Consider the following 26,988-nt stretch of genomic DNA (forward strand, 5'->3'; position numbering starts at 1 on the left):
CGTGTGCGCTATAAACCATTTGTACATCGTAACGGAAACCTTATTTTCTACAACACGTGACAATTTGTGAAAATTCTGAATTACTGCGATATTTCTTTTTTTTTTGTTAAGCCCTTTGCGACACTACTTCACTTTTTACAAGCTTCATAAGCCTCTCAGAAGCAGCGCTCAATATGTTAGAATGAAAGCGGGATGCCAACAGGCTATAGAAGAAAGCTTTCTCGAATGGCATGCCTGCAAGTTTTTTAGTTTTTTTTTATTAAGAACAGACCGAACATAAGACAAGGCGACCGCCTTCTTTAGTATTGAGCACGCTGAACTGAAATTCAACAAGTCTTTAATGATTCAGGGCAGCATACCCATTAAATACTACATTAGTCTCGAACATTACTTGCAGCTGGAAAAATTGCAAATGGCCATTTTTTGGCAATTCAAAAATGAAAGAAAAGCCTGAACTGCCTGCCCTAAAAACTTTCAGAATGTCGACTGGATGCCTTCGTGAGTTTAATTAACGGCAAAAACCAAGCAATGATCTACGTATCCAAACATATGCTTCTGCAAGCTATTGAGGTTGTTTTTCTAAGAAAGAGTCAGATTGAATTATGTAAATATCGCACAGAGTGGGCGCAACTTTATACCCGTTAGAGGCACTGCATCGCTCCCATTATCCTATGCAAAAATTGACAAAAAAAAAGGCACGACAACAATTTAAGAAACTCTTCGACGCTAGTATCCGAGCTAGTGTAGAAGCTCATTTCATAATTACATACCCGAATACGAAGCTTCATTAAATGGATTTTCATGCCGCAGAGAATAATACAGGTCTTCCCTGTCGATGGTAAATTCAAAGCTATCTCCTTATTTTTCTGTGGGAGTGAACTAGTTATCGCTTCGACTGACAGGAGAAGGCACGTTTCGCGAGTTGTTCAAACATACTTTAAAATCGACAGCTTTTGTTAGCTCGTTGCTCAGTCTCGTGTTGTTGTCGCCGTCCGCAGACATCCTCTCTCATCTCTCAGACCTCCTCCACTCTCCTCCCTCATTGGCGGAAGCGCACGCGTCATCTTGTGCACTTCCATCCATTAGAGAGGACAGTTCGTTCACATGATGCAATGCTCGGTTTCCTCCGCGAATCAAGGGCGGTGGAACAAACCAATTGCGCCTGCAGTATTGTGGAAGCTTTTTCGCGCCGTAGCCTAGCCTCACCTTTCCCTTCGTGAGGCGGTGGCGGCGCGGACGTTCGCAACCGCGTTGCTGCGGCGAACAGCAGCGCGCCCGGCTTCTGCAGTGTATGCTTAGAAAGCCGGCGAACACGCGAGCATTGGATAGGAGCGTAGTACTAAAGGCTAGAAGGCTATAAAACATCCTTTACACTGAATTGTCTTGCAGGAAGCAGGACCTTCAGAGCCCGAGGCGATCCGGCGAGCTCGAGAACGGGTGCGAAGACGCCTAGCCCGCACCGCAGCTAATGCTTAAACATTCGCGTTGCACACTCGTAACCGTCGTGTAATGTTTTTGCAAGGTGCAAAAACCGCTTTAGCAGAGTTCCTTTCTCTAAGTGCATGCTAGAGCAGAAGCAGAATAAATTTGTGGAGGCGTGGTGCAAGCTCTGAAACTTACGGAAAACAATTACACATTGTTGAAGCTACGATTTACAATGTCCCGTTAATTTACACACTGTTACTGTATAGCATGGCGTTGGCGTGGAGCAGAGGTAGAACACCCGGCTTCTAATCTGGAGGTCGTAAGTTCGAATGCTCCTCCAGTCCACTACATTTTCAAGCATGGAGTGCCGCCTGACACCGGCAAAAAATATATTACCTAGAGCTAGTGGGGTACACTAATCCAGGTGCAACCAAATTAGGAAGGCCCACTAAGCTTCAACAAAGTCACTCCCTCACCAGATCAACAATTGGCCTCCCTGGTGCAGTATTCGGCCGCTACCTCCATAATGACTCCAACAATTTACCCATGACCCTGAGTCCCGAGCGGCTGCGGAGCACCTGACCAAGGCGGCGGTCAGACCTGCTACGCGGCAGAGGGTGCTAAGAATCTCTGGGTCCGGACAGGCCGCAAATGGAAACAGAACCTGGCAACGTTCAACACGGGCACCCTATCGAGTGAGGCTATAGCTTAGCAGCGCTATTTGAAGAATTATCAGGTATTGCCTGGGATATTATTGGTCTTAGTGAGGTGAGTAGAACTGGTGAGGCTTATACAGTGCTGACTAACGGCAACGTCCTCTGCTACAGAGGTCTTCCAGATAGGAGAGAATTCGGAGTAGGATTTCTAGTTCATAAGGACATAGAGGGCAACATTGATGAATTCTACAGCATTAATGAGAGGGTAGCAGTCGTTGTAATAAAGCTGAATAGGAGGTATAGAATGAAGGTAGTACAAACCTACGCCCCAACCTCCAGTGATGATGAAACCTCCGAAGATGAAAAAATAGAACAGTTTTATGAAGATGTTGAATTAGCAATGAGCAAGGTGCAAACTCAGTATACTTTAGTCATGGGCGACTTCAATGCAAAAATGGGGGGAAAAGCAGGCTGGTGAGCAAGCAATCGGAAACTACAGCATCGGTTCCAGGAACACTATAGGAGAGATGTTGGTAGAATTCGCGGAAAGGTATAGGCTCCGAATAATGAATACTTTCTTCAGAAAGCGCAACAACAGGAAGTGGACCTGGAAAAGCCCTAATGGAGAAACAAGGAATGAAATAGATTTCATACTCTCTGCCAATCCCAACATAGTGCAGGATGTGTAAGTGTTAGGTAAAGGGCAGTGACCATAGGTTGGTGCGATCTAGGATTTCTCTCAATTTGAAGAGAGAAAGAATAAAATTAGTCAAGAAGAAACAGGCCAACCTAGACGCAGTAATGGTAAAAGCAGATCAATTCAGGCTGGTGCTCGCAAACAAATATGCAACTTTCGAACAGGAAGATGAAGACAACATAGAGGTAATGAATGAAACCCTGACTAGGTTGATCTCAGAAGCAGCAATTGAAGTGGGAGGTAAGGCACCAAGGCAACCAGTAGGTAAGCTCTCCCAAGAAACAAAGGACCTAATAAAGTAACGGCAAAACATGAAAGTGTCAAACTCGAGAGATCAGATATAATTCACTGAACTGTCGAAACTGATCAACAAAAAGAAAGTAAGGGATATCCGAAATTATAACGTGTAAAAGATTGAGGAAGCAGTAAAATATGGACACAGCATGAAATCAGTGAGAAGAAAACTTGGCATAGGACAAGGCAAAATGTATGCACTTCAGGATAAGCAGGGTAATATCATCAGCAATTTAGATGACATAGTAAAAGCAGCGGAAGCATTATATACTGACCTGTACAGTTCCCGGAGCAGCCAAGCTACTTTCATTCGACGTAGTGATGAACAGGATGCAGAGGCTCCTTCTATAACTAGCGAGGAAGTTAGAAGGGCCTTGAAAGACATGACCAGAGTAAAATCTGCTGGAGAAGATGGAATAACAGTCGATTTAATTAAAAATGGAGGAGATATCATGCTTGAAAAGCTTGCGGCCCTTTATACGCAATGCCTCACGACTTCAAGTGTACAAGAAAACTGGAAGAACGCCAACATTATACATTATACTTCTCTATATGGTTTTCATATATTATGAAAAAGCAATTGATTCAGTAGAGATACCAGCAGTCATAGAGGCATTGCGTAATCAGGGAGTACAAGAGGCATATGTGAATATCTTGCCAAATATCTACTAAGATTGCACAGCAACTTGGTTCTCCACAAGAAAAGTATAAAGTTAGCTATGGAGAAATTGGTCAGGCAAGGAGACACAATCTCTTCAATGCTATTCACTGCATGCTTAGAAGAAGTATTCAAGCTCTTAGACTGGGAAGGCTTAGGAGTGAGGATCAACGGCGAATATCTCAGCAACCTTCGGTTTGCAGATGACATTGTCCTATTCAGCAACAATGGGGACGAATTACAGCAAATAGTTGAGGACCTTAACCGAGAAAGTGTAAGAGTGGGGTTGAAGAACTCAGGATCACCAGTCAGCCTCTAGAGTCTGTAAAGGAGTAGCTTTAGCTAGATCAATTACTCACAGGGGACCCTGATCATGAGAGAAATTTACAGAAGAATAAAATTGGGTTTGAATGCATACGGCAGGCATTACCAAATCCTGAATGGGAGCTTACCCCTGTCGTTGAAAAGAAATTTGTTCAATCATTGCATTCTACCGGTGCTCACATATGGGGCAGAATCTTGGAGGTTAACAAAGAAACTCGAGAACAAGTTAAGAACTGCACAAAGAGCGTTAGAACGAAAAATGTTAGGCCTAACTTTAAGAGACAGGAAGAGAGTGGTGTGGATCAGAGAACAAACGGGGATAGCCGATATTCTGGTTGACGTTAAGCGGAAAAAATGGAGCTGGGCAGGCCATGTAATGCGTAGGATGGATAACCGGTGGATCATTACAATTACAGGATGGATACCAAGAAGGGAAGCGCAGTCGAGGACGGCAGAAAACTAGGTGGTGTGATGAAGTTAGCAAATTTGCAGGCGCAAATCGTACTCAGCTAGCGCAAGACAGGGGTAATTGGAGATCGCTGGCAGAGGCCTTTGTCCTGCAGTGGACATAAATATAGGCTGATGATGACTCTATAGCAAACGTTGTCTATCTGAGCTGTCAAGCGACGACGACACTTCCCTGAACCTACTGTGTGCTCAAGATGGGGTCGTGCTGGAAAACGACTCCAGCATGCAACATACATTCGTGAAACACGCACTCTTTCAAGAGTTTCTAAGCCGTTGCGCGCATGAGCCGACCTGGGTCAGGTTATCTACTGGAACCCTGTAGAATCCGTTGCTTCAAGCCCCTTAATTTTAGAAGAATAAATCTTGACACTCTCCTGAAGTTCGGCATACCAGGCTTACAAAGAATGCGTTTGGCTTCGCAGCTTTTGACAAAAAAAAATTGAAAAAAAAAGAAAAAAGAAAAGAAAAAAAAAGGAACGCTATATTTACAATATCGGTTTAAAAATTTCACGATGTGAGGAGTGAAGGCAGGGACGTTGGCCCTTCAAAATCGTCTGCTCGTATAGCCATCAGAAAACCGCGTTCGTTGCCTTCTACACCCCACCACCCACATGTGGGCCATGCTTAAACGCTCTAGTTGGCAGCCTGGCTATTTCGCTAGCGCTTAAATTTCTTTACATTTATTGAATGAATATTATTCATTAGATCACCGTTGCTTCGCACATGAGTGCCATATGTACATTGTTCACGAAAGCGCGCGCACTAACACACAGCAGTGCAAGTGTATAATCTTTTTCTTGCTGTAGAGTAATAAGCTGAACTGACATCGTCGTCTTGCAGGTGGTGAAGCGTCTGCAGGACAAGTACGGCTCGTCGCTCTATAGCGAGGAGAACATTCTGCTGACGGCCACGCACACGCACGCGTCGGTGGGCGGCTTCATGCAGTACCTGCTCTATAACATCCACACCCAGGGCTTCATCCGCCAGGTGGCTGACGTACAAATCGACGGCATATGCAGGGTGCGTCTCGTACAAACGCTGGAAAACCAGCACAATCTTTTCTATGCATCTTGTATGTTTTCTTGCCTATACATCCTCTATATATTTCTGTATATTCACCTTCCTTCTCTATTAGTGATAAAAACCTTGTCCCTGTGGTAAAACTACGCATTCCAAGGAGATATGATAGTTACCTCGCATTGCGTTCTTCTTCCGAACTGTCGGACCGGACTGATGCGAGGGACATCGCTCAATCAGATGCTTTAATTCAACACAATATAAAAGCATGGACGAGGTGCTTGTACGTGGACGAGGCCGACAGGTTGTTACCTTTATTTCTTTGAAATGTACGACTTGCTGAAAACGTGGCTTATAGCCTAGAAATAATTCAACATGGACAAGATGTCTTTTTTTTTCTTTTTTCTTTTTTTTTATTGGGCATCAACTTTCTCAGCCAGGAGTTGGTGCCGACGAAAAATGTCAGCCTGTCCATCTTCTGGCCAGCCGAGAATACTTTGAGAATTACTATTTTCGGCTGATCCATTTTTCCCCCTGTAGCACGTGCTCACTAATAAGCAATGTATTTGGGTATGCCACAGTAAGACAAAATGGACTTTCATAAAAAAACAAAAAACTTGGAGGACGCTTAAGCTTCCCCTTTAAGAGTTGAACGCAATAGCGTTATCGGGCCCCGTTCGCATCGCATTTTTTTAGTAGGCTTCACTGCAACAGAGAACGTGGGAAAGCCAGCTTACAAAGACCAAGCTTACGCCGATCCCCTATAAGTCGGCTTCACTTTTAAATTGAAATGCATTGCTGGGAAGTCGTTTTTTCAGGGGCAATATAAGTCGTCTTATATTAAAATATGAAGGCCGTAGGACCTTTTTTATTATTTCATTAATTGTTTGCTATTACCCCGATGCGAGCGCGTGTCCAAAACGCATTAGGCAGGCCAAGTCCCAATTTGACCTGCCAAGGATGCGAGCGCCATCTGGATAAGATTTTCGCAAGTAGCCTACCCGAACGCGCCGCTGTTGGTATGGTAGAAATGTTGGAAAAGGGGTTTATGTTTGAGTTTCATCGTAACAGAATTATGGTTTCTCGTACATTCAAATTACAGTCCGACGCCACCATGTCTGTAAGTTGTGGTTAAGTTGTACTTTGACATTTTTCTGACAGATTTCACTGTGAGAAATTGAATTTTTGTTCACTAACACCTGGCACCACGCGGAGGGCCTGCGCGGTCGGGGTGGTTCGGGATGATTTTCCCCTGCGCTAACACCTTACGCCACGCTGAGGGCCTGCGGGGTCGTTGTCGTTCGGGATGATTTTCTCCGCCGCGGACGTCGACATCCACGCCGACGCCGGCGCCGGATTTTCTGCGACACGGGGCCCTTAACGCTATGCGTTAAAAACTAAGGATAAGTGGACCCGTGAACAGAAAGAACTTCATGCGCTAGAGTGGTTCTACTAAGAGGCGCCGGCCGAAAGAAAACCTTCGTGCATTTGGCCCCAATGTTACGCAAACTCCCTACAAATACTGGGTGGGCTACCATGCAGAGAACCTAGGCAGAATGTGCGTGAACCGGCGAGTACTCGCGAGTCGGTAGCGCTGCGACAGAATTGCACTGTGCACTTGCTACTTAGCGTGGAAGCTTGGGCGTGTTGGTGATTCATTGAAAAAAAAAACACAGCGCAAAAAAGACAGGGACACGAGAGAGCAACACGCACACAGCGCTGACTTGCAACAGTTTTGCACTTGCTAGTTTATTCAAAACTTGTCAAATGGAATTTGAACGAAAGTCTACTCAACCTAATGACACTGACACAATGAGAACGAACTCATTTCCGTCAGTGGCCACAGGTCGATGTCGAGAAGAACAGTTGCATGTAGAGGACTAAAGATTAACTAATGACAGCTGCGAGCGCCACAAGCGGCTCCAGACAGGTAATCCTCATTACTTACTCAAGGGCCAGCCAGATAGCTGTGCCCGTCCACCCGCAGCACGAATCAATGTAGGGCGCTCGGGCTCAGGCGGGCATCGTGCTGTAAAGCAAGACAGCGTATAAAGATGCAATATTCAGAAGCTGGTAGCCGAATACTTGACGCATGCAACCTCGCGTATACTGTGACCCCGACCGTACAGCGAACGACATGACACGTCCTCGCAGAGTATCGACCAAGCACACGAGAGCCTTCGGAGGGGCTACATCTACTGGAGCGAAGGCGAGCTCCTGCACGCCAACATCAACCGCAGTCCTCACGCCTACGACGCAAACCCACCCGAGGAGAGGGCCAAGTAAGTAGATGCGTTGTTTTTTGGCACACTCGAGGACTTAGGGCATGTGCAGTGCTTTATTTATTATTATTATTATTATTATTATTATTATTATTATTATTATTATTATTATTATTATTATTATTATTATTATTATTATTATTATTATTATTATTTTAAGTATGTTCTTTTTTTCTGTTTCAATAAAAAGCGCCAGAACGTTAGGTTACCGTGCAAAAGGTTATCGAAATCGTAGAAATTTGGGGCGGTATTGCGCAGGGAAAAGCGATTTGCGAGGAAATTATACGGTGGTCGATTAGAATGTTGGGGATCATAAAAAAATTGAAAAGTAGGGATGTTTGAATCGGGAAAATATTGAATCGAACCCAATATGTATATTTGAGAAAAACGCCCCGCGAATGTCGAATCGACCATCGAATATTTTCTCATTTCTACACTAAAAAAGTGGTTACGTGCTCGCGGAGTCCGATATGGTGAAAAAAAAAGAAAAAAAAAACTCACCGACGATTACGATACTTCCTAATGCGAAATTTGAGCGCAGCTGTATACTTGTTTTCAGTTCGCGATAAATTCGCTGGCGCGGAAAATCTATCTCGTATGGCACGTTTCAAACGGAGCGAAGTGTGGCGCGACTGCCTCGCTAATCGGGAGGACATCGCGAGAGGCGGCGCGTGGGTAACGCGTGGCCGCGATTCACAGCAGCCGCCGCCGACAGACCTCCGCTCATGCAGTGCTTTGTTTCCATATATGGTATCGTTGGACGCGCTCGCCGCATACCACCGGTGAACAGACGATGGCGCGCTACTCTGGCGCCATCTCGTAGCGGTCGTCGCCCATCTTGCGCGGCACTATGCTTTTCTGCTCACGCTTTCGCCATACCCTCTTCCTCCGCTTTCCGCCTTGCGCTCTCTTCGCTCCGCGTTCGCTCTTTCATTCTTCGCTGTGGTCGTTCGCTCCGTTACGACGAGGGACAACGCCGACTCCGACGCTCAACGCAGGAACGGGCGCCTAGGAGCTGCGCTTAAAAAAAAGGTTTTTAGGTTATCTCATTCGCGCATGTAATTCCATTTGCATCGTCACGTCTGATTAACTGACAGTCTTGCAAATTAGAAACAATGAATTTCATTTATCGGTTGTGCCATGACAACAGCAGTGATTAAACAGGGGAACAGAACGTCACCATATGCACGACCAATGGTGTGTTCTTTGAAGGAGAAAAGTCTAATACTACAGCATCCCAAATTGTTTTAAAGAGATGCAAAGATATGGTGAGATTAGTCAAATAACAATTCGATTTGCCCAAATCGAGACAACCCGTATGCTAACTCGTATACGAGGTCTGTTAGAAATGTATCCGACCTTATTTATTTTTTTTTGCAAACACCTGATGGATAAGAAACAAGCGCGCTTGCATCAGCCGACCTTGAACCTTCGTGCGCATGCGCGAATTTTCTCCCGCCTGCCGATAGCGTCAGTCGCTGGGACGCAACGTTTAAGTGAGGTATATATAGTGCGCATTGCTCTCGTCGGTTTGTTTTATTGCAAGTAAAATGACGGAGCGACTGGAGTAGTGCTACTGCATCAAATTTTGCCAGAAACTGGGTGACAGCCAAGTGGAAACCATTCGGAAAATTCAGACGGCTTTCTGTGACGATGCTATGGGCAGCACACAGATTAAGGAGTGGTACAACCGATTTAAAGACGGCCGCACATCGGTGGAGAGCGAGCCACGCTTCGGTCGGCCATCAACATGCCGAAATAAACAGGTCATTGCCGAAGTGAACGCTGTGGTGATGCGGGACCACAGTGTGACTATCCGAGAAATTGCGGGAGAGGTGGGCATCAGCACGTTTTCTGCACATTCCATTATCACCGAAGATTTGGCCATGAAGAAAGTTGCGGCAAAATTCGTGCCGAAGCTGCTCACGGTGGTGCAAAAGCAACTTCGTGTTGAAGTCTCACAGGACATGCTGGATTCCACAAACAGTGACCCCGACTTCATGAACATCATAATCACTGGTGATGAGTCTTGGGTGTACGGGTACGACCCGGAAACCAAATCCCAGTCGTCACAGTGGAATCATTCCACGTCACCAAGACCAAAGAAGGCCCGCCAAGTGCGCAGCAACGTCAAAATGATGCTGACTGCTTTCTTTGACTCCCGCGGTTTGGTACACCACGAGTACGCACCACAGGGTCAAACAATCACCAAAGAGTACTGCAGGGATGTCCTCCGTCGCATACGTGATGCTGTGCGGTGCAAGAGACCGGAATTGTGGTCAACAGGAAATTGGCGCATCCATCACGACAATGCTCCTGCACATTCCTCGCACTTGATTCAGACTTTTTTGGTGAAAAACCAGACTCCTGTAGCTCAACAGGCTCCTTACTCTTCTGATATGGCCCCCTGCGACTTCTCGCATGTTTCCCAAAATCAAGAGGCCATTGAAAGGAGCGCGATTTCAGACAAGAGAGGACATTATGGCTGCAACGACAGCTGAGCTAAACTCCATTCCGAAAGAGGCCTGCACGGAATGCTTCCAACAATGGCAGCACCGCTGGGAGAAGTGTGTGGAGTCCCAAGGAGACTACTTTGAGGGTGATAAGGTTTCCAATGCTCCAGTTATGCCAGCTTTTTTTTCTTCGGCCAAAGGTCGGATACTTTTCTAACAGACCTCGTATAGTGCGCCTAAAGGGAGGCATTCTTATTTTACAAGTGGAAATTATTTAGCACAAGATGTCTGCCCCGTACATCCGCGGCTGTCATACAGCGGAATCCTTCGGAACAGTTTACACTTGCTTCAATTTCTCTCCCTCAAAACTTAATAAGACTTCTTATCTCTTATATTCGAAGAGAAATGAATATCCTGCGGTTTCACTTAGTAAAATATCGAATCCAATACGAATCGAATAGAATCGAATAGCAAGGACTATTCGATTCGTATGCGAAATTTTTGAATTTTCGCACACCCCTATTCGGAAGCTTCTTGTTCAGCTGTTCGCCACAGCGAGTCTCGAGGCGACTAAAAAAAGTTGTCACTCAGTTTAAAAATAGAAAGTTTTATATTTGCGTGATACGGGATACGTTACCGTGATACGTGATACGTTAGACCCGGCCATTATGCCGTGCATGATACATTCTTCTTCTTTCTGGGGTTTTACGTGCCAAAACCAGTTCTGATTATGAGGCACGCCGCAGTGGAGGGCTCCGGAATAATTTTGACCACCTGGGGTTCTTTAACGTGCACTACAACGCAAGCACACGGGCGTTTTTGCATTTCGCCTCCATCGAAATGCGGCCGCCGCGGCCGGGATTCGATCCCGCGATCTCGTGCTCAGCAGCGCAACGCCTTAGCTGACTGAGCCACCTCGGCGGGTGTGCATGATACATGGCCCCAGGCTTATATCTATATGTTTGCGTGTAATACTTGACTGTTACGTGCTTACACACCTGTATCACCGGCTTTTTAAATACAAAACGCCTCTAATATTTGCCTCTCAACCTAGCACATGGGTCTTAATACATAAAAGTGTTCTTATATGGAAGATAACGTGCGTTATGGCTTAACACGAACAGTGTTTTGATTTTTAAAAAAGTTCGACGTGTCTTCTTTATGTCTGGGTTTTACGCATATCGCATGAGGTGAAGTTTAGCCTTTGTGCGGCGTGCTTCGTTCTCGTCATGCACCTTTTTAGCGCTAGTTGAAAATATCTCAATCCTAGAACTGGTATTTCTCCGCAGCAACCGCGGCTTGCCTGCAGCAGAATCATTCAGAGCCATCGCCATGTGTATCGGGCGTTCTCCCTGTAGTGCTGCAATTCCTTATATTCGAACAGAAATGAATATTCGACAACTTCGAACAGTGAATTCTAGAATCCAATACGAATCAAACAGCAAATTATGTTCGAACCGTATTCTAAATCTTGAATATTGGCACACCGCTGTAGCAAGTGAGCACTGCATTTTGTTTACCAGTGCAAGATGACCAGTAAATGTTGCTTTATCTAACTGACGCGACAGCAGTTCCGGCAGGGCCTTAAGCCGAACTCGCAGAAAAAGCAACAAACACGTGCGAAAACACAAGCTGTGTGGCTTATGGCGCATTCCATCGGCAGAACATGAGCGGAGGCAGCAGAGTATAGTACCGCAGTGAGAGTGCGACTGCTTGCTTCCCCATTTCAAGCGTCCCATGGGCACCGAGAGCATGTGCGAGGGCGAAGGTGTGTCACGTGACCAGATTTTTTATGTTCCCAGCATCCTCTGCGGCCACGCGAACTTCGCTTCTCAGCCGCCATTGCTGCCGCACACTGAACCAAAATGACGGAAACACAACAAACATAAAAAGGATATCACGCGTTTGGCGTCACTGCACTTAATTCCTCCACACTCCACTTTCGCGCGGGAGTAGCCCGAACTGCTCTCGACTGCTCTCGGGGCCAACAAACTGCTCCTGTTCTGCCATCGGATCACAGCGCTTCTGATCCTGTTCGCTCATTGGAACGCAACTTATCGTGAGAAGCACTTGGGGACGCTTTTGGGTGCTCCTGTTCGCCCAATGGAATCCGCCATTAGATGTGCGATTACTCTGTTGCCTGTGCCTCCTTGCGTCTTTCACGTAGTATATAGGAAGGCTTTGCGCTATTCGTGCGAAATACAACGTTGCGGGAAAGCATATTTCCATGTCACTGCAATCAGCGCATTTCATTACTAGAAAGTCGGTCCAAACCACTCATACAGTAAAGGCGCCGCTATACACAATTTGAATACGAATATCTGACCTTCCTCGTTGAAAACTTCTATAGCGGATTTTTTGCGGATTTGAATTTTTACAGAAATATAGCTGGTATAATGAAGTATTTCGCTCTAACGCAATTTCAACAGTGTTTTGCAGTGCTTGTATTTGACATGTGCATTGTGTTCAGGTGACTGTTAGTAACAATATCTATTGTAAAACAAGTTTGCATTTTTCAGAAGCTAGTCAATTAGCTCTTTGCCGTCGACATAAACGAGTGTGTCCGCCTTTCTTACATTTTCGGCGTCGTTGCGATGATTATTTATGCTTGCGGGCATCCAACAATGCCTGCTTGCTCTATCTGGTCTTCATCTTCTTTGAAAATCTTCATTACTAATTATCAGTGACCAAAAAAAAGGCTTAAAATAATTTTGAACATTGTTTAGCAATGTGGTAAGAATGCGTTGTAGTGTCTGTCTTGGCTGTATGTGTTGCGATGAAATGACTTCATGCACCTTTTCTGGGGCAGTATCAATTGTAAAACAGGGTGCATTATACAAAAAACTAATTAACAAGCGCTTGTATTTGTGGCGTCAACATTTACTCTTACAAGCCTTAAGCATGCCTATTTACTTTATCTGACTTTCCTCGTTGAATGCTGTTTTGAATGCTGTTTTGGCGGAATTTTAGAGCACTGTCTTGCAGGCCATTTCACATAACAGTAAAACTAACAACAAAAAAACAAGTCACAAAGCCACATGGAAAGATCACCGGTAGCTTAAGGAAGGTTCAAAATAAAAAAAAATATTTGAAACACACGAATAAACGTACTTCTCGCGAGCTCTATACCGCGGCACTCCGTACGACGAACATCTTGCTGTCTACACCGGCACCTTAGGTAATACCATGGACCTAAGGTGCCTAAGCTGGTAAAGGTGGCGATTGTTTCCATTTATCGCATCCGCAGAAAATACGGATGTCAATAGCAACTTATAAACGTCTAACTACGTGTGCCAGTAAGAGAGATTAGCTTCTGCTTGGTGCCGGCGATTTATGTAGATGTTGCAGCGATGCGCCACACACACGCACATACACACACGCGTATATATATATATATATATATATATATATATATATATATATATATATATGGCGTGTTTTTTTAGACAATGCAGCATTTTTTATATCGATTATGGCAGATAGCATAATTCTAGCCCTCAAGCTGGATGACTAAAAAAGGCGAACATTATTTGCACGAAAAATCGAAATGCATAATCGACTTATCTATAAGAATTCACGAATTAACTTGGAAATTAAATACATTATGGCACATGTCGCAATTTACGAATTGTAGCCGGTGAGTTCGCAAGGCGTGCACACTTGAACGAATTTTCAAGATGACACCAGTTTCAAGATATTCATTCCCAAAGTGTTCGACGAAATACATGAACCTTGCAGTTACTTTTGCGCTTCAATGAATAAAACGTCGCTTTGTTAAAAAAAAGTAAGTCGAAGAAGAGTGCGTCTTTACCGCAACTTCGATGGTGCATATCTCGAAACCCGTTGCATCCTCAGAATTCGTTCCAAGGGCATATGCCTTGTAAGCTCACCGGCTACAATTAGCAAATTGCAATGTGCCGTAAGGTAATTAGTTAGAAACGTAATTAGCGATTTTTTGTTAATTAGTCGATCAGCCATTTCAATTTATTATGCAAGTAATGTCGGCCGCTTCGAGCAATCTAGCTGAAGGACTACAAGCGATTATTAAGAATTCTGCATAGTTAAAAAAAGAAAAACTCCCCGTATATCCCGTCGTACAGACGCCGTCTGGAAGTTGTGCTGTGCAGGATTGTCTCGGATGTTGTAGTGCCAGTTGCGTATTCTTTCTCTCAAGCTGATTGGCCGTTGTGCTAGATTTGGCTGCCGCCAGTGTTTTCCTTAAGCCAGATCGCTTAGGCGAATGACGCGGTATAGTTTCCTGCAATCAGCGTCTCTAAAAGCAAGACCAGCAACAATATCATCTTGCTCCTCCTTCACTGGGCCGCCATTTTCATCGGCAGGCACCGTTTGGGTTCGGACTGCGCATATACGTGACGCCACGCTTTTGTTTCCCCATGCGGGCCTTTTGTTGCTTCGAAACATGTTGTTCGTGCTTGCATTTACAGCTGCAAATACGACACGCGCAAGTGCTTGAAGACAACTTCTGTGCCACTTTCTAAAATAGCGGCGAGATTTCTGACCGGATATCATGCACCACGGACAAAGCCAGTAGATGTATTATGCCACTCGGAAGTACAGCTGCAGCGAAAAAAGATTAGCACAAGCGACCGATGACCGGAGCAGGGACATTGCGGTACGCGGCGCTCTTGTTCCCGTGCACATTGGTATCTAAAGTGCCACATGATTCATGTTTCAATGTAGCACGCCTTGCACTCTTGTTTTAGGCGTGCTATAGAGAACAACAGCGTCGCGTACCGCAATTTATCTGCTCGAGTGATCGATCACTTGTGCTAATCTTTTTCCGCTGCAGCTGCAGCGGAAAAATTCACGCCTATGTACTCGTTATCAAAACATGGCACCGTGCTGTACTCTTTCAGGTGGGCGTTCTGCTGATCAGCTTACAAACTGATATTACGTGCGTACATACTTACGTACTGATATCTACATTCCAGCTGTCCGGCGTTCCATCCTGAATGTCATCAAGCTGTCTGACTGTTGCACTTTTCCTAGAAGCGCGCAAGCTTTCTCATCAAGGTCAATTCACTTTGATCTCATCAGCTGCGTATCTTTAGCAGTTGCTTATTGGTGAGGACGGGTGATGTGGCGAAATGTGATATGTGGCTGGCCATTGTGTTACAAACTGAAACAATAGGTGATTGCTGGGAGCAACAACCGAAACCTCAGTGGAACTTGAGGTTTCGGTTGGCTTCAACTTTTTGGAAAGAAAAAAAATTAATAATCACCGGACAAGGTACAGTTATAAGACCTATGGTGTTCAGTCATCAGAGGTCTGACGACCAAACACTGTAGCTCTTAACATTGTATCTTTCATTGCGTTTTGTAAATGTTTTTTTTCTTTGAACAGCTTGGCTAACGTTAGCTGAGACACCCTATTTATTTATTTATTTATTTATTTATTTATTTATTTATTTATTTATTTATTTATTTATTTATTTATTTATTTATTTATTTATTTATTTATTTTGGTGCGCGAGAGCCAGTGAATTCACTCTCGCTCTTTCAATAATTCCAACTGGTCTGCTTAAACATGTGAACCAGCCCGAAGGCGCGGAATCGCACCCCAGCCGCAGCGGCCGCATTTCGATGGGGGTGAAATGCAGAAACCCGAGTGTGCCGTGCACTGGGTGCACATTAAAGAACCCCAGGTGGTCGAAACTAACACGGAGTCCCCCAATATACGGCGTGCCTCATAATCAAATTGTGGTTCTGACACGTAAAATCCCAGAATTTAATTTTTTTAACTCGTGAACCAAGGTCGATTCACATAGGTCGCGAAGTTTCGAGCGAAAAGCGGTTCAGAACGAATTGTCACCGACATCAGCAAGGGTGGTTATGGGAGCAGCGATTGAGGCGTGACTATGTTTGGAGGGAATAAACATTGGGAAAGAAAAACGCGTTTTATAAATGAAGAGAGACACAGTTAGATTCATTCAACGAAAATAAGTTCCTAATCAATTGTATATACGGAGGACGAGAAAAGAAGATACAATTCTGTTTTACTTGATCACTATCAATAAATACCTTCTTTCAGCGCCCACCGTAAGAGCGCCCACCGACAGCAGCGGGCGTTGAAGCCGCTATCACTTGCAATGCAATGCAGCTCTTGAAGTGCAGAAAGGCGCGTTTGAAAGTTCACCTGTTATAATACGTCCCCCTCACATGTTATGTTGTTTTGCTTGTCGAAGTTTTTCTTAATTTGGTGGCGCAGGTAGTTTCATTGTTTCTCAACCTGTTCAGTCAAAAGAAGCGAGTTGCGACTGCCAGACAAGGTCGATCTAAATGGTCGCGAAGCTTCGGACGAAAAGCGGTTCAGAACGAATTGTCACCGACGTCAGCAAGTGTGGTTATGGGAGCAGCGATTGAAGCGCGACTATGTTGGGAGGTAACAAACATCGGGAAAGAAAAAAGCGTTTTTTAATTAAAGCGAGACTAGTTAGATTCATTCGACGAAAATAAAATTCCTAATCAATTTTATATACGCACGGCGAGTAAAGAAGACAACTCTATTTTACTTGATCATCATCAATAAATAGCTTTTTTCAGCGCCCACCGTAAGAGCGCCCATCGATAGCGGCGGGCGTTGACGCCGCTATCACTTGCAATGCAATGCAGCTCTTGGAAGTGGACAGAAAGGCGCGCTCGTAAAGTTCACGCCCCCCTCACATGTTGTGTTGCTTTGCTTGTCGACGTTTGTCTCAATTTGGTGACGCGGGTAGTTTCATTGTTTCTTAACCTGTTCAGTCAAAAGTAGTGAGTTGCGACCGCCAGATAATTGTTTAATTTAGTTGTTTTCGTGCGACAGCGCTGGCCGACAGACTTGGCGTCCGACGAAAGAACGAGCACTCTACGCGCAAAGCGTTCGTCGGCCTCCAAAGAAAGTTTGTTCTGTGCTGGGATACGATTTCGACACCCGTACGGCTGACCTTTTCCTGCATCGCTTTCCGCGCTGAAAGCTCGCAACGCCCATCAAGTTGTATGGCGGGGCATTTGAATATACAGCTGTTGTGGCAGACCTCAGAAACAAATTTCTTGCCTTTGAGAACGAAATGTCGTCACTTCTGTTTTTGACGGATATGACGTCATACTATTTTTTTTCCACCGGAAGTGTTCCGTCCTCACACAAATGGCACTAAGCCCCATGAACCGCCAATGAACTGCCATGTTTTGAACGTATGGACTTCTATGGAAGCTTCGCTACCAGGTATATCTACCTTGCGTGAACCGCGTTTTCTCGTTCTTTTTTTTTTTTTCTTTTCTTGAGAGCAAAAAAAGCAGTAAAGTAAGGTCTGCGCTTTCAGTGAGATGCGCTGTATCGGTCTCTGGACGCTGCCGCCAAAAGCATGCACGTCCAAACGCAGTGACCGACAACGGTAGATCGACAAAGCATTGACCGCACCTTCCAGCGCGAATATTAGCCTCTGGTAGCGCGAGGGCTATTCGAGTGGCGAAGCTCCGCTCCGTTCTTTTATTCACTTAGTTTTTGCCCTTTTTTTCCTCGCTTAACGTCTGCAGAGCTCCTTTACCTAGTAATCACGAATGAGATCAAGGCACGCAAGGAGAAAGAAGGTTAATGAAAGTTGTCGCGGAACCGTTGGCCTACTTTTTATCTATTCGCGTAACTAAAGATAAATGGTCGACGGGCATGCATGCATGTATGTATGTATGTATGTATGTATGTATGTATGTATGTATGTATGTATGTATGTATGTATGTATGTATGTATGTATGTATGTATGTATGCATGTATATATGTATGCATGTATGTATGTATGCATGCATGTATGTATGTATGTATGTATGCATGTATGTATGTATGTGTGTGTGTGTGTACGTGTGTGTGTGTGTGTGTACGTGTGTGCGTGCGTGCGTGCGTGCGTGTGTGTGTGTGTGTGTGTGTGTGTGTGTGTGTGGGTGGGTGGGTGCGTGGGTGCGTGCGTGCGTGCGTGCGTGTGTGTGTGTGTGTGTGTGTGTGTGTGTGTGTGTGTGTGTGCGTGCGTGGCGTGCGTGTGTGCGTGTGTGTGTGTGTGTGTGTGTGTGTGTGTGTGTGTGTGTGTGTGTGTGTGTGTGTGTGTGTGTGTGGGTGTGTGTGTGTGTGTGTGTGGTGTGTGTGTGTGTGTGTGTGTGTGTGTGTGTGTGGTGTGTGTGTGTGTGTGTGTGTGTGTGTGGTGTGTGTGTGTGTGTGTGTGTGTGTGTGGTGTGTGTGGTGTGTGTGTGGTGTGTGTGTGTGTGTGTGTGTGTGTGTGTGTGTGTGTGTGTGTGTGTGTGTGTGTGTGTGTGTGTGTGTGTGTGTGTGTGTGTGTGTGTGTGTGTGTGTGTGTGTGTGTGTGTGTGGTGTGTGTGTGTGTGTGTGTGTGTGTGTGGTGTGTGGTGTGTAAGGCCGAAACGTCGAAATAGGAAGACGTTTTCGTATGTGGGGGCGCTGTCCTTTTCTAGAGCTTCGTTCCAGAAGGGTGTTGTTCTCTAGAACACAGAGGAATACCAAGTATTATAAGGGGAAATCTGCGTGTACCATTAGGGCCGGTATAAGGATTTCTTTCGCTCGATTTCTATTGCTTTCTGACAACCGGCTTTTCTCGGTGATAAAGTCGGCGGAATTGCGCTCGGACCACTTATAGGAATAGTATTGGAATAGAATCGTTACAATATTCCGGCCCAATGTGGCTCGAGAGTGTTACAACTCCGCGACGCACGTGCTCTAAAGTGTCGAGATCGATTCATGCGCAGAAAATTACTTCAGAAATTTACATCATTGTGAACGTTAAACGCCTAGAAGCGCCAAAGAAACGTTACAATGCTAGCATGCAACAAAATAGAACAAGCTTGGTACATTAAAAGAAGCAGTAATGTGATTTATTTGTGACGCCGTTCCAAATTGTAGTAAAATTCGTGTAATAATAATTCCTACCGTCTCTGAATAACTGTAGCGCTACATTTCAGTGTAGTTTTCTTAGTACTAAACTGAAAGGCAAAATATTGCCATCCACTCGACTGTCATCCACTCGACAAAAAAAAATGCCTTTGTGTGCTTTTTTCAGGCTCGGAATAAACTTTTATGTAGCACGTATAGAGAAACAGAAAGATGGATCGGTAATTTTTCATGATGGCCTACAATTTTCTGATTGACAATCTTGCTCTGAGTATAATATTTCGGAAGTTAATTATTTATAACAAATAATTATGTAATTAGGCGAAATACAACAAATAGTCTGACTTGCTCCAACCTACGGCAAACAGTATTACCTTGGTTCTGTCCAGCTACGTGGCACTCATATATTTTTAAATCCTGGCACCAGTTACGGGGGGCACCCTGTATATGAAGGAAACTAAAACTGAAGGTGAAGAAAGACTTGTGGAAAGGAACTGTTATTCTTTCTTTTTTTATTTTTTTAAAGTTGACATTTGAAGCTGACGGTATCGAAATCCATAGTCTCCGCATAATGCGTGCGGTGCCCCACCTACGAAGCTGCGGCGACGGCCGTCCTTCTGCCCGCTACATTATTCGCTACTTTATGCATACATGTATGTATATATCTTGTCTTGGGAGTGTTTTCACACCACCGGTGGCGATAATGATTGCGAAGGGCGAGTATTCATGCAAAGACATGGATACTTCGATTGTAGACTGAAAATGTAACTGTATAAATTGAGTAATTGACTAATAGGGGGCTTAAAAGGGCAACCCTTGCGTGTTTTTTAGAACTATGGATGTTAACAAAATTTCTATTACGTGTTCTCTTTGGCACTATGATCATGTCTAGCAAACGGCTCGACTGCAAATTGCTTAGTTTCACTTAAAATAAGCTGGGAAGGTTGTCATGTCATACGTGCTTCCGACTCTTGCAAGCTAATGTGTGAGTTTTTTCCTGATTGTGTTTTCTGAAGTCAGCCCCTGCTATAGCAGACGATGGGGACCGAGTTGCTGGAGCTTCACAAGTAGTCGTTTTGCGCTAATGCTTGTCGTGACAAGGACCATTCTTCGGCCTGTATAGGCATTAAAGTGCACATACCTTTTAATGGAATAGCGCATGATATTGAGAGACCTCTTTGATTCTCCTAAATTTCATATATTTGAACTTTATGGAAGCTTTTGTGCTCGCAAAGCTAAACTATGGCATTTGAAGGAGGACGTTGTGCCGACGCTCTTCGCGTTCGGCCAGGGTAGTCTCTGACGTCATAACAAGGTGGCTGTACCCAAGCTATCCAGTTCAGTTTTGGTCTCGATACTTTTTTTTTATTGTTATCTTAATTTTTTTCCAAGTTTGCAAGCGAATCGACCCACCGTATAGGTGACACAAAAATATATGTAATTAGAAAAAAAAAACATTTGTTTTAACATGATAAAAATACGCCGGAGTTGCCCTTTAACGCCAAAACAACACAGGGGCCGTGAGAGCTATTGCAGCTTTTAGAAATAATTTTGACCCCTTAGAAATGTTTAATTCGCATCTTAATATAAGCAAACGAGCGTGACTGCTATTCCAGTCCTACAGAAATGCGGTCACCATTTCCGGGGATCGAAACCACGACCTCGTGCTAAGCGGCCAACCGCTAGTCACTGAGCCACTGCGGCGAGCCGCTTTGCAAATGCACCGGAGAACTGAATAAACAGTGTGGGCAAAAATAAACAAGTACCAGGGGCGGAAAAAAAACGCCCGCAAACAAAAGTTACGAGCACCGGGGTTGCCATCTACAAGGCGCGGCAAAAGCGTCTAATTTTACCATCCGAGACCTGCTGTAAACATGTCTGCTGCTGGCTCTGCTGGCTGTTGCTATGCAGTCGCAAAAGCCTGGAGCATGCGTGAGGGACCGGTACGCACGTGGTGCTGCTCCACCAATATCCTTAATTAGGTCCAGCGTGTGAACCAGTGCGTATAAAGAGCGCATCTTCTGTTGAGACTTTCAAATACGTTTCTTTTTTGTTATCGCATATGGCAGCGTGACCACGTTTCCTTCGGCGAGACGCGGGATCGTCTCACGTACACGCTGCAATCCAGCAGTACTCGGCAAGAGTACTCGGCGCGCTCACGAGGGCGCGGGCTAAAATGGACCCACGTGTCTGTCCGAGTTACGGCAGCTCCGAAACGCCCGTGTTCACCGCCGTTTTCCTCGTGTAACTTTTGTGAAGTTTTCGTTTTGTTGCGGCAAAATGTATTCTTTTACGTCATTAAAAACTCCCACCATCACCGATTTCCTCGTTACAGGCAGAGCGCGTTCGGGAGAGCACCGGCAAAAGTGAGATAAGAAAGGGGCGCTGTAACCCGTCATACGCCGAGCATTACCATGAATGCCGGGCCAGTCCTGCAAGGCATTGGAGGCGCTGCATGTGCTGCACCAATAAATTCGGGGGTTTTGCGCGCCGAAACCACGATGTGATTATCAGGCACGTCGTAGTGGGGGCACTCCTAATTTATTCTGACCAGCTGGGGTTATTTAACGTGCATCGAATGCACGGTAGACGCAAGCTCGATCCAAATAGGTCGCGAAGCTTCGGGCGAAAAGTGGTTCAGAACAAATTGTCACCGACATCAGCAAGGGTGGTTATGGGAGCAGTGATTGAAGCGCGACTATGGTTGGAGAGAACAAACATTAGAAAAGAACAAAGCGTTTTTTTAATTAAAGCGAGACACAGTTAGATAAATTCAACGAAAATAAAATTCCTAATCAATTTTATATATGCACGGCGAGTAAAGAAGAGAACTTTATTTTACTTGATCATTATCAATAAATACCTTTTTTTAAGCGCCCACCGTTGACGCCCGCTTATCGGTGGGCGTCAACGCCCACCGATAGCGGCGGGCGTTGACGCCGCTATCACTTGCAATGCAATGCAGATCTTGAAGTGTGCAGAAAGGCGCTTTTGAAAGTTCACCTGTTACAATACGCCCCCCTCACATGTTATGTTGTTTTGCTTGTCGAAGTTTGTCTGAATTTAGTGACGCAGGTAGTTTCATTGTTTCTTAACCTGTTCAGTCAAAAGAAGCGAGTTGCGACCGCCAGATACTTGTTTACTGTAGTTGTTTTCGTGCGATGCGATAGCGCTGGCCTACGGGCTTGGCCTCCGAAGAAAGGACACGAGCCCTCTACGCCCAAAGGGTTCGTCGGCCTCCAAAGAAAGTATGTTCTGTGCAAGAATGCTATTTCGACACCCGTACGGCTGACCTTTTCCTGCATCGCTTTGCGCGCTGAAAGCTCGGAACGCCCATCAAGTCGAATGGTGGGGCATCTGAATATACAGCTCTAATGGCAGGCCTCCGAAAACAAATTTCGCGCCTTTGAGAACAAAATGACGTCACTTCTGTTTTCAACGGATATGACGTCACATTATTTTTTCTTCCGCCGGAAGACTTCCCTCCCCACACAGATGGTGCTAAGCCCCACGAACCGGCGATGACCCGCCATGTTTTGAACGTGTGGGCTTCTATGGAAGCTTCGCTACCAGGTATATTTACCTTGGTAGACGGGCGTGTTTGTGTATTTCTGAAATGCGGAAGCCTTGGCCGGGATTTCATCTCGCGACCTCGTGCTCAGCAGCGCAACGTCACAGCCACTAAGCCACCACGGTGCGCCATACAGGCTTCCTACAATGACTAGAAGAAATCCCTCTCATCATTGGCAGGTTTCTGTGGTCTGCCAACCTGGCTTCGTACGGCGACTTTAATTTTTACAGGCCATTTTAACGATGCATGAACGCACTAATTAAGAGGCGTCGAGCGAGGCTGCGAAGAAGCTGAACAGCCAAACATTTCCAAGATGCCCGTATCTATGAACTGAGACCAACCAAGTGTTTTTGCTTAAACATTAAGAACTTTCTACGAACGGCGAGTATTATTCTTACGGCACTTTCACACTTGAAGAGGAGTGACGACGACGAATGAGTGCGCTCGAAATGCGCGAACCTTGTAAAGCATATCGCTGTCACTTCTTCACGCACTGAGGTCGAGAAGTCTGAATATCTTCTCTTCATGATTACAGCGCGCCAATTGTGCCGGAACTCAGACCGCTGCTATTTTTTCCGTCGAAAGAAATAGGCTGAAATGTTAGTTGGATATATAGCGTCTTAAAGTTTTTTTTAAGCCCGTTTCGCGCGGCACATCAAGAGCCGTGCTGCGCATGCGCAAGGATCAGTGATGTCACACGGCTTGCGCACCGGAGCCGGCACCTCTCGCGCACTCCGCCGCCGCCGCGCGCGACTCACCGCCGCCGGTCTGCGCATTCCAGAGGATGTGACGTCGTAGCCGTGGTAGACGCACTGGCGCCGGCGCGCGCTCGCTGTGCAGTCGCCGTCTGACACTGCGCTGGAGCCGCTGCGCTTCTGACTGGCGTTTGCCAGTGTGGTATAGCCATGGAGAAGGAGAGCGCAAATGCTGCTCAACAGCGCAGAAGAACGGAGAAGCTTGACTCATCGGATCCCGAAGTAGTTGCCTGACAATTAGCGGTTGAGCGTAGGAGGAATGAACAGAAGAAGGCTATATACATGTGCCACATAATACGTATACCGCGTGTGTGTCATTGGAGCAGCAGTAAGCATGACAATCAAGCTAATCCTTGACAATCTAGACAACCAGGAAAGCTGAACCATTGCTAACGCTACGTATATCCTGGCATAGCCAAACTAAGCCACTGCAACTTTTTTTTGTTTTTTTTTGTCAAGCGATCTTGTTTACTATAGCATAAAAATATTTGCATGAAATGACTGCTTGCAACTCGCAAGCGTAGATTTTAGCTTCGCGTATAATTTGACATCGCTAAACGCGTGGTTGCAGAAGTAAGTTGCATAGATGTTTTCTCTCTGCCTCTCTAGCGCAGTCTTTTTGGCATAGATGACATCAGCCGCATCACAATGCTTCTTGCGTCGCAGGTACAAGAACAACACGGACACGAAGATGCTGCTTCTCAAGTTCACAGATCTCCAGAACAACCCAGTAGCGATGATAAAGTAAGGAGTTACCATGTTTGCGTCAGTTGCTTTTGTCGCTGTATTAGGGGGCGCCGACTGAAAAATAAGAAAATCAGGCACTAAACCTACTTGTGCAACTTCGGTCAAATAATTTGTAGTCATATTTTTTAATCGAGTGTTTTCTAGGTACGTCACAAATTTTGTTGGAGGAAGAGAAAGCCTATCCTTCTTAGCGTGCTTTCTTAAAAAAACTAAACAAAAGTTGAAGCAGCGTAGCAGCACAAGAAAACAGGTACGTTGGTAAACGTGCAGTTGTAATTCCGAAGCCAGCATGTTACTTAATGCAATAACTGCAGCAATGTTAATCCTTCGTGTTTGGCGATATATTTCGCTCGCTTTTATCGGTTCCTGCTGTACTGGGAATCGCGCCGGATAAGGAAAATAAACTGGGAAAATAAGTTGTTACACTCATTGTAAATTAAGCCTTCAGAAAAAGCATTAGTGTCGCCAATTAACCCGTGTGTAGGCTTTGAGGATTGCGTGGTCTGACATCACTGCGGATGGCATAACATCTGGAAGCAAATCAGTGACTATCTAAGACATCTAGGTCAAAACGTGGGATCACGAAACACTATCTTGCGCGTAATTTTAGCGTAGATATCAAACAAGGAACAATGCTGCAGTTGGGGCTAGTTGGTCTTGCGTCGTTGACAATCTATATCTTGAGTTGTAAGGTTTCGTTAGGATATTTTTTGACACGGCTTGTCAAAATTCCAGGGCTATTGCAAATGTCTTACAGGGCACGATTTGTTTCAGTTGGTTCGCCGTTCACCCTACCAGCATGAACAACAGTAACCTACTTATCAGCGGTGACAACAAGGGATACGCTGAGCTCATGTTCGAATACACGATGAACAAGAATCTTCCCGGAAAGGTAGGTTGTGAAGAAATAGCCTGTCATTAACTGTAGCTCGAAACTCAGGCGCTTTTTGGTTCGCAGAGGACAACTCATGAAATGGTTGAGAAAAAAAACTCACATTATTCAGTTGTTGTCAAATGCTTATTTAAAAAAAATGCAGTCACGTATTTCTTGTCGGTTTAGCAGCACTCACGAAAATTATATGTATGTGACGCCTGCGGTAGCGAAATGCGAAAACACCCGTTTACTTAGATTTAGGTGCACGTTAAAGAACCCCAGGTGGTCCAAATTATTCCGGAGTCCCTCACTACCTGCGTGCCTCAAGATCAGATCGTGGTTTTGGCACTTCAAATCCATGTTTTTGTTTGTCGATAGGATGTTCAACATGTACTGCCATGGCCGTGAGTGGTGGCGCTGGCTAGCACTCCCAGGGTTATTTCTAGTCATCATCATCATCATCAGCCTATATTTATGTCCACTGCAGGACGAAGGTATCTCCCTGCGATCTCCAAGTACCCCTGTCTTGCGCTAGCTGATTATAATTTGCGCCTGCAAATTTCCTAACTTCATCACCCCACCTAGTTTTCTGCCGTCCTCGACTGCGCTTCCCTTCTCTTGGTATCCATTTTGTAACTCTAATGGTCCACCGGTTATCCATCCTATACGCATTAAATGGCCCGCCCAGCTCCATTTTTCCCGCTTAATGTCAACTAAAATATCGGCTATCCCCGGTTGTTCTCTGAACCACACCGCTCTTTTCCCGTCTCTTAACGTTAGGCCTAACATTTTTCGGTCCATCGCTCTTTCTGCCGTCCTTAACTTGTTCTTGAGCTTCTTTGTTAACCTCCAAGTTTCTGCCCCATATGCTAGCACCGGTATAATGCAATGATTGTACAGTTTTCTTTTCAACGACAGTGGTAATTAGGCCAGTCAGGATTTGGCAATACCTGCTGTATGCATTCCAACCCAATTTTATTCTTCTGTAAATTTCTTTCTCATGATCAGGGTCCCTGTGAGTAATTGACCTAGATAAACGTACTCCTTTACATACTCTAGAGGCTGGCTGGCGATCCCGAATTCTTGTTCCCTTGCCAGGCTATTGAATATTACCTTTCTTTTCTGTATACTAATCTTCAACCCCACGCTTACACTTTCTCGGTTAAGGTCCTCAATCATTTGCTGCAATTCGTCCCCATTGTTGCTGAGTAGGACAATATGTCATCTGCAAACCGAAGGTTGCTGAGATATTCGCCGTTGATCCTCACTCCTAAGCCTTCCCAGTCTAAGAGGTTGAACACTTCTTCTAAGCATGCAGTGAATAGCATTGGAGAGATTGTGTCTTCTTGCCTGACCCCTTTCTTGATAGGCAACTTTTGACTTTTCTTGTGGAGAACCAAGGTTGCTGTGCAATTCTTGTAGATATTTGCCAATACATTCACGTATGCATCCTGTACTCCTTGGTTACGTAATGCCTCTATGACTGCTGGTATCTCTACTGAATCAAATGCTTTTTCATAATCTATGAAAGCCATATATAGAGGTTCGAGCAGCTGGCAAAGTCGCGAGATCGATTCCCGGATGCAGTGGCTGCTTTCCGAATAGGGACGGTATTCAAAAGCGCTCGTGTACCGTGCATTGGGTCCACTTCAAATAACACCAGGTGTTCAGAATGAATGCACATCCTTCCTCTACTGCGTCCCTCAAATCCCACTGTTCAGTTTTGGGGCATTAAACGTCATGATTTTTTAAAACTCTGAGCATCGGTTATCAAGCTAGTGGGCGCGCGGGAGTGGCACGTGTGATCATAAATAGATATTGCTCTGACAAGTCGAGCGCAACGATTTGTAGGCAAAACGCACTTGACAAAAGGAAGCCC

At 45.2% G+C, this 26,988-nt stretch overlaps 1 protein-coding gene across 1 annotated transcript in view; it reads left to right on the forward strand.

Moving 5' to 3' along the window:
* The window catches only part of LOC119436232 (neutral ceramidase), a 124,918-nt gene that overhangs the window by 68,349 nt on the left and 29,581 nt on the right, over positions 1 to 26,988 (forward strand). Inside the window, exons 3-6 of the mRNA XM_037703026.2 lie at positions 5,363 to 5,542; positions 7,694 to 7,821; positions 24,155 to 24,232; positions 25,010 to 25,127. Of these exons, the coding sequence (XP_037558954.1) occupies positions 5,363 to 5,542; positions 7,694 to 7,821; positions 24,155 to 24,232; positions 25,010 to 25,127 (504 nt within the window). The remainder of the gene's footprint in view (positions 1 to 5,362; positions 5,543 to 7,693; positions 7,822 to 24,154; positions 24,233 to 25,009; positions 25,128 to 26,988) is intronic.

This window comes from Dermacentor silvarum, chromosome 1 (genome assembly GCF_013339745.2).
Source record: "Dermacentor silvarum isolate Dsil-2018 chromosome 1, BIME_Dsil_1.4, whole genome shotgun sequence".
Classification (NCBI taxonomy): domain Eukaryota; kingdom Metazoa; phylum Arthropoda; class Arachnida; order Ixodida; family Ixodidae; genus Dermacentor; species Dermacentor silvarum.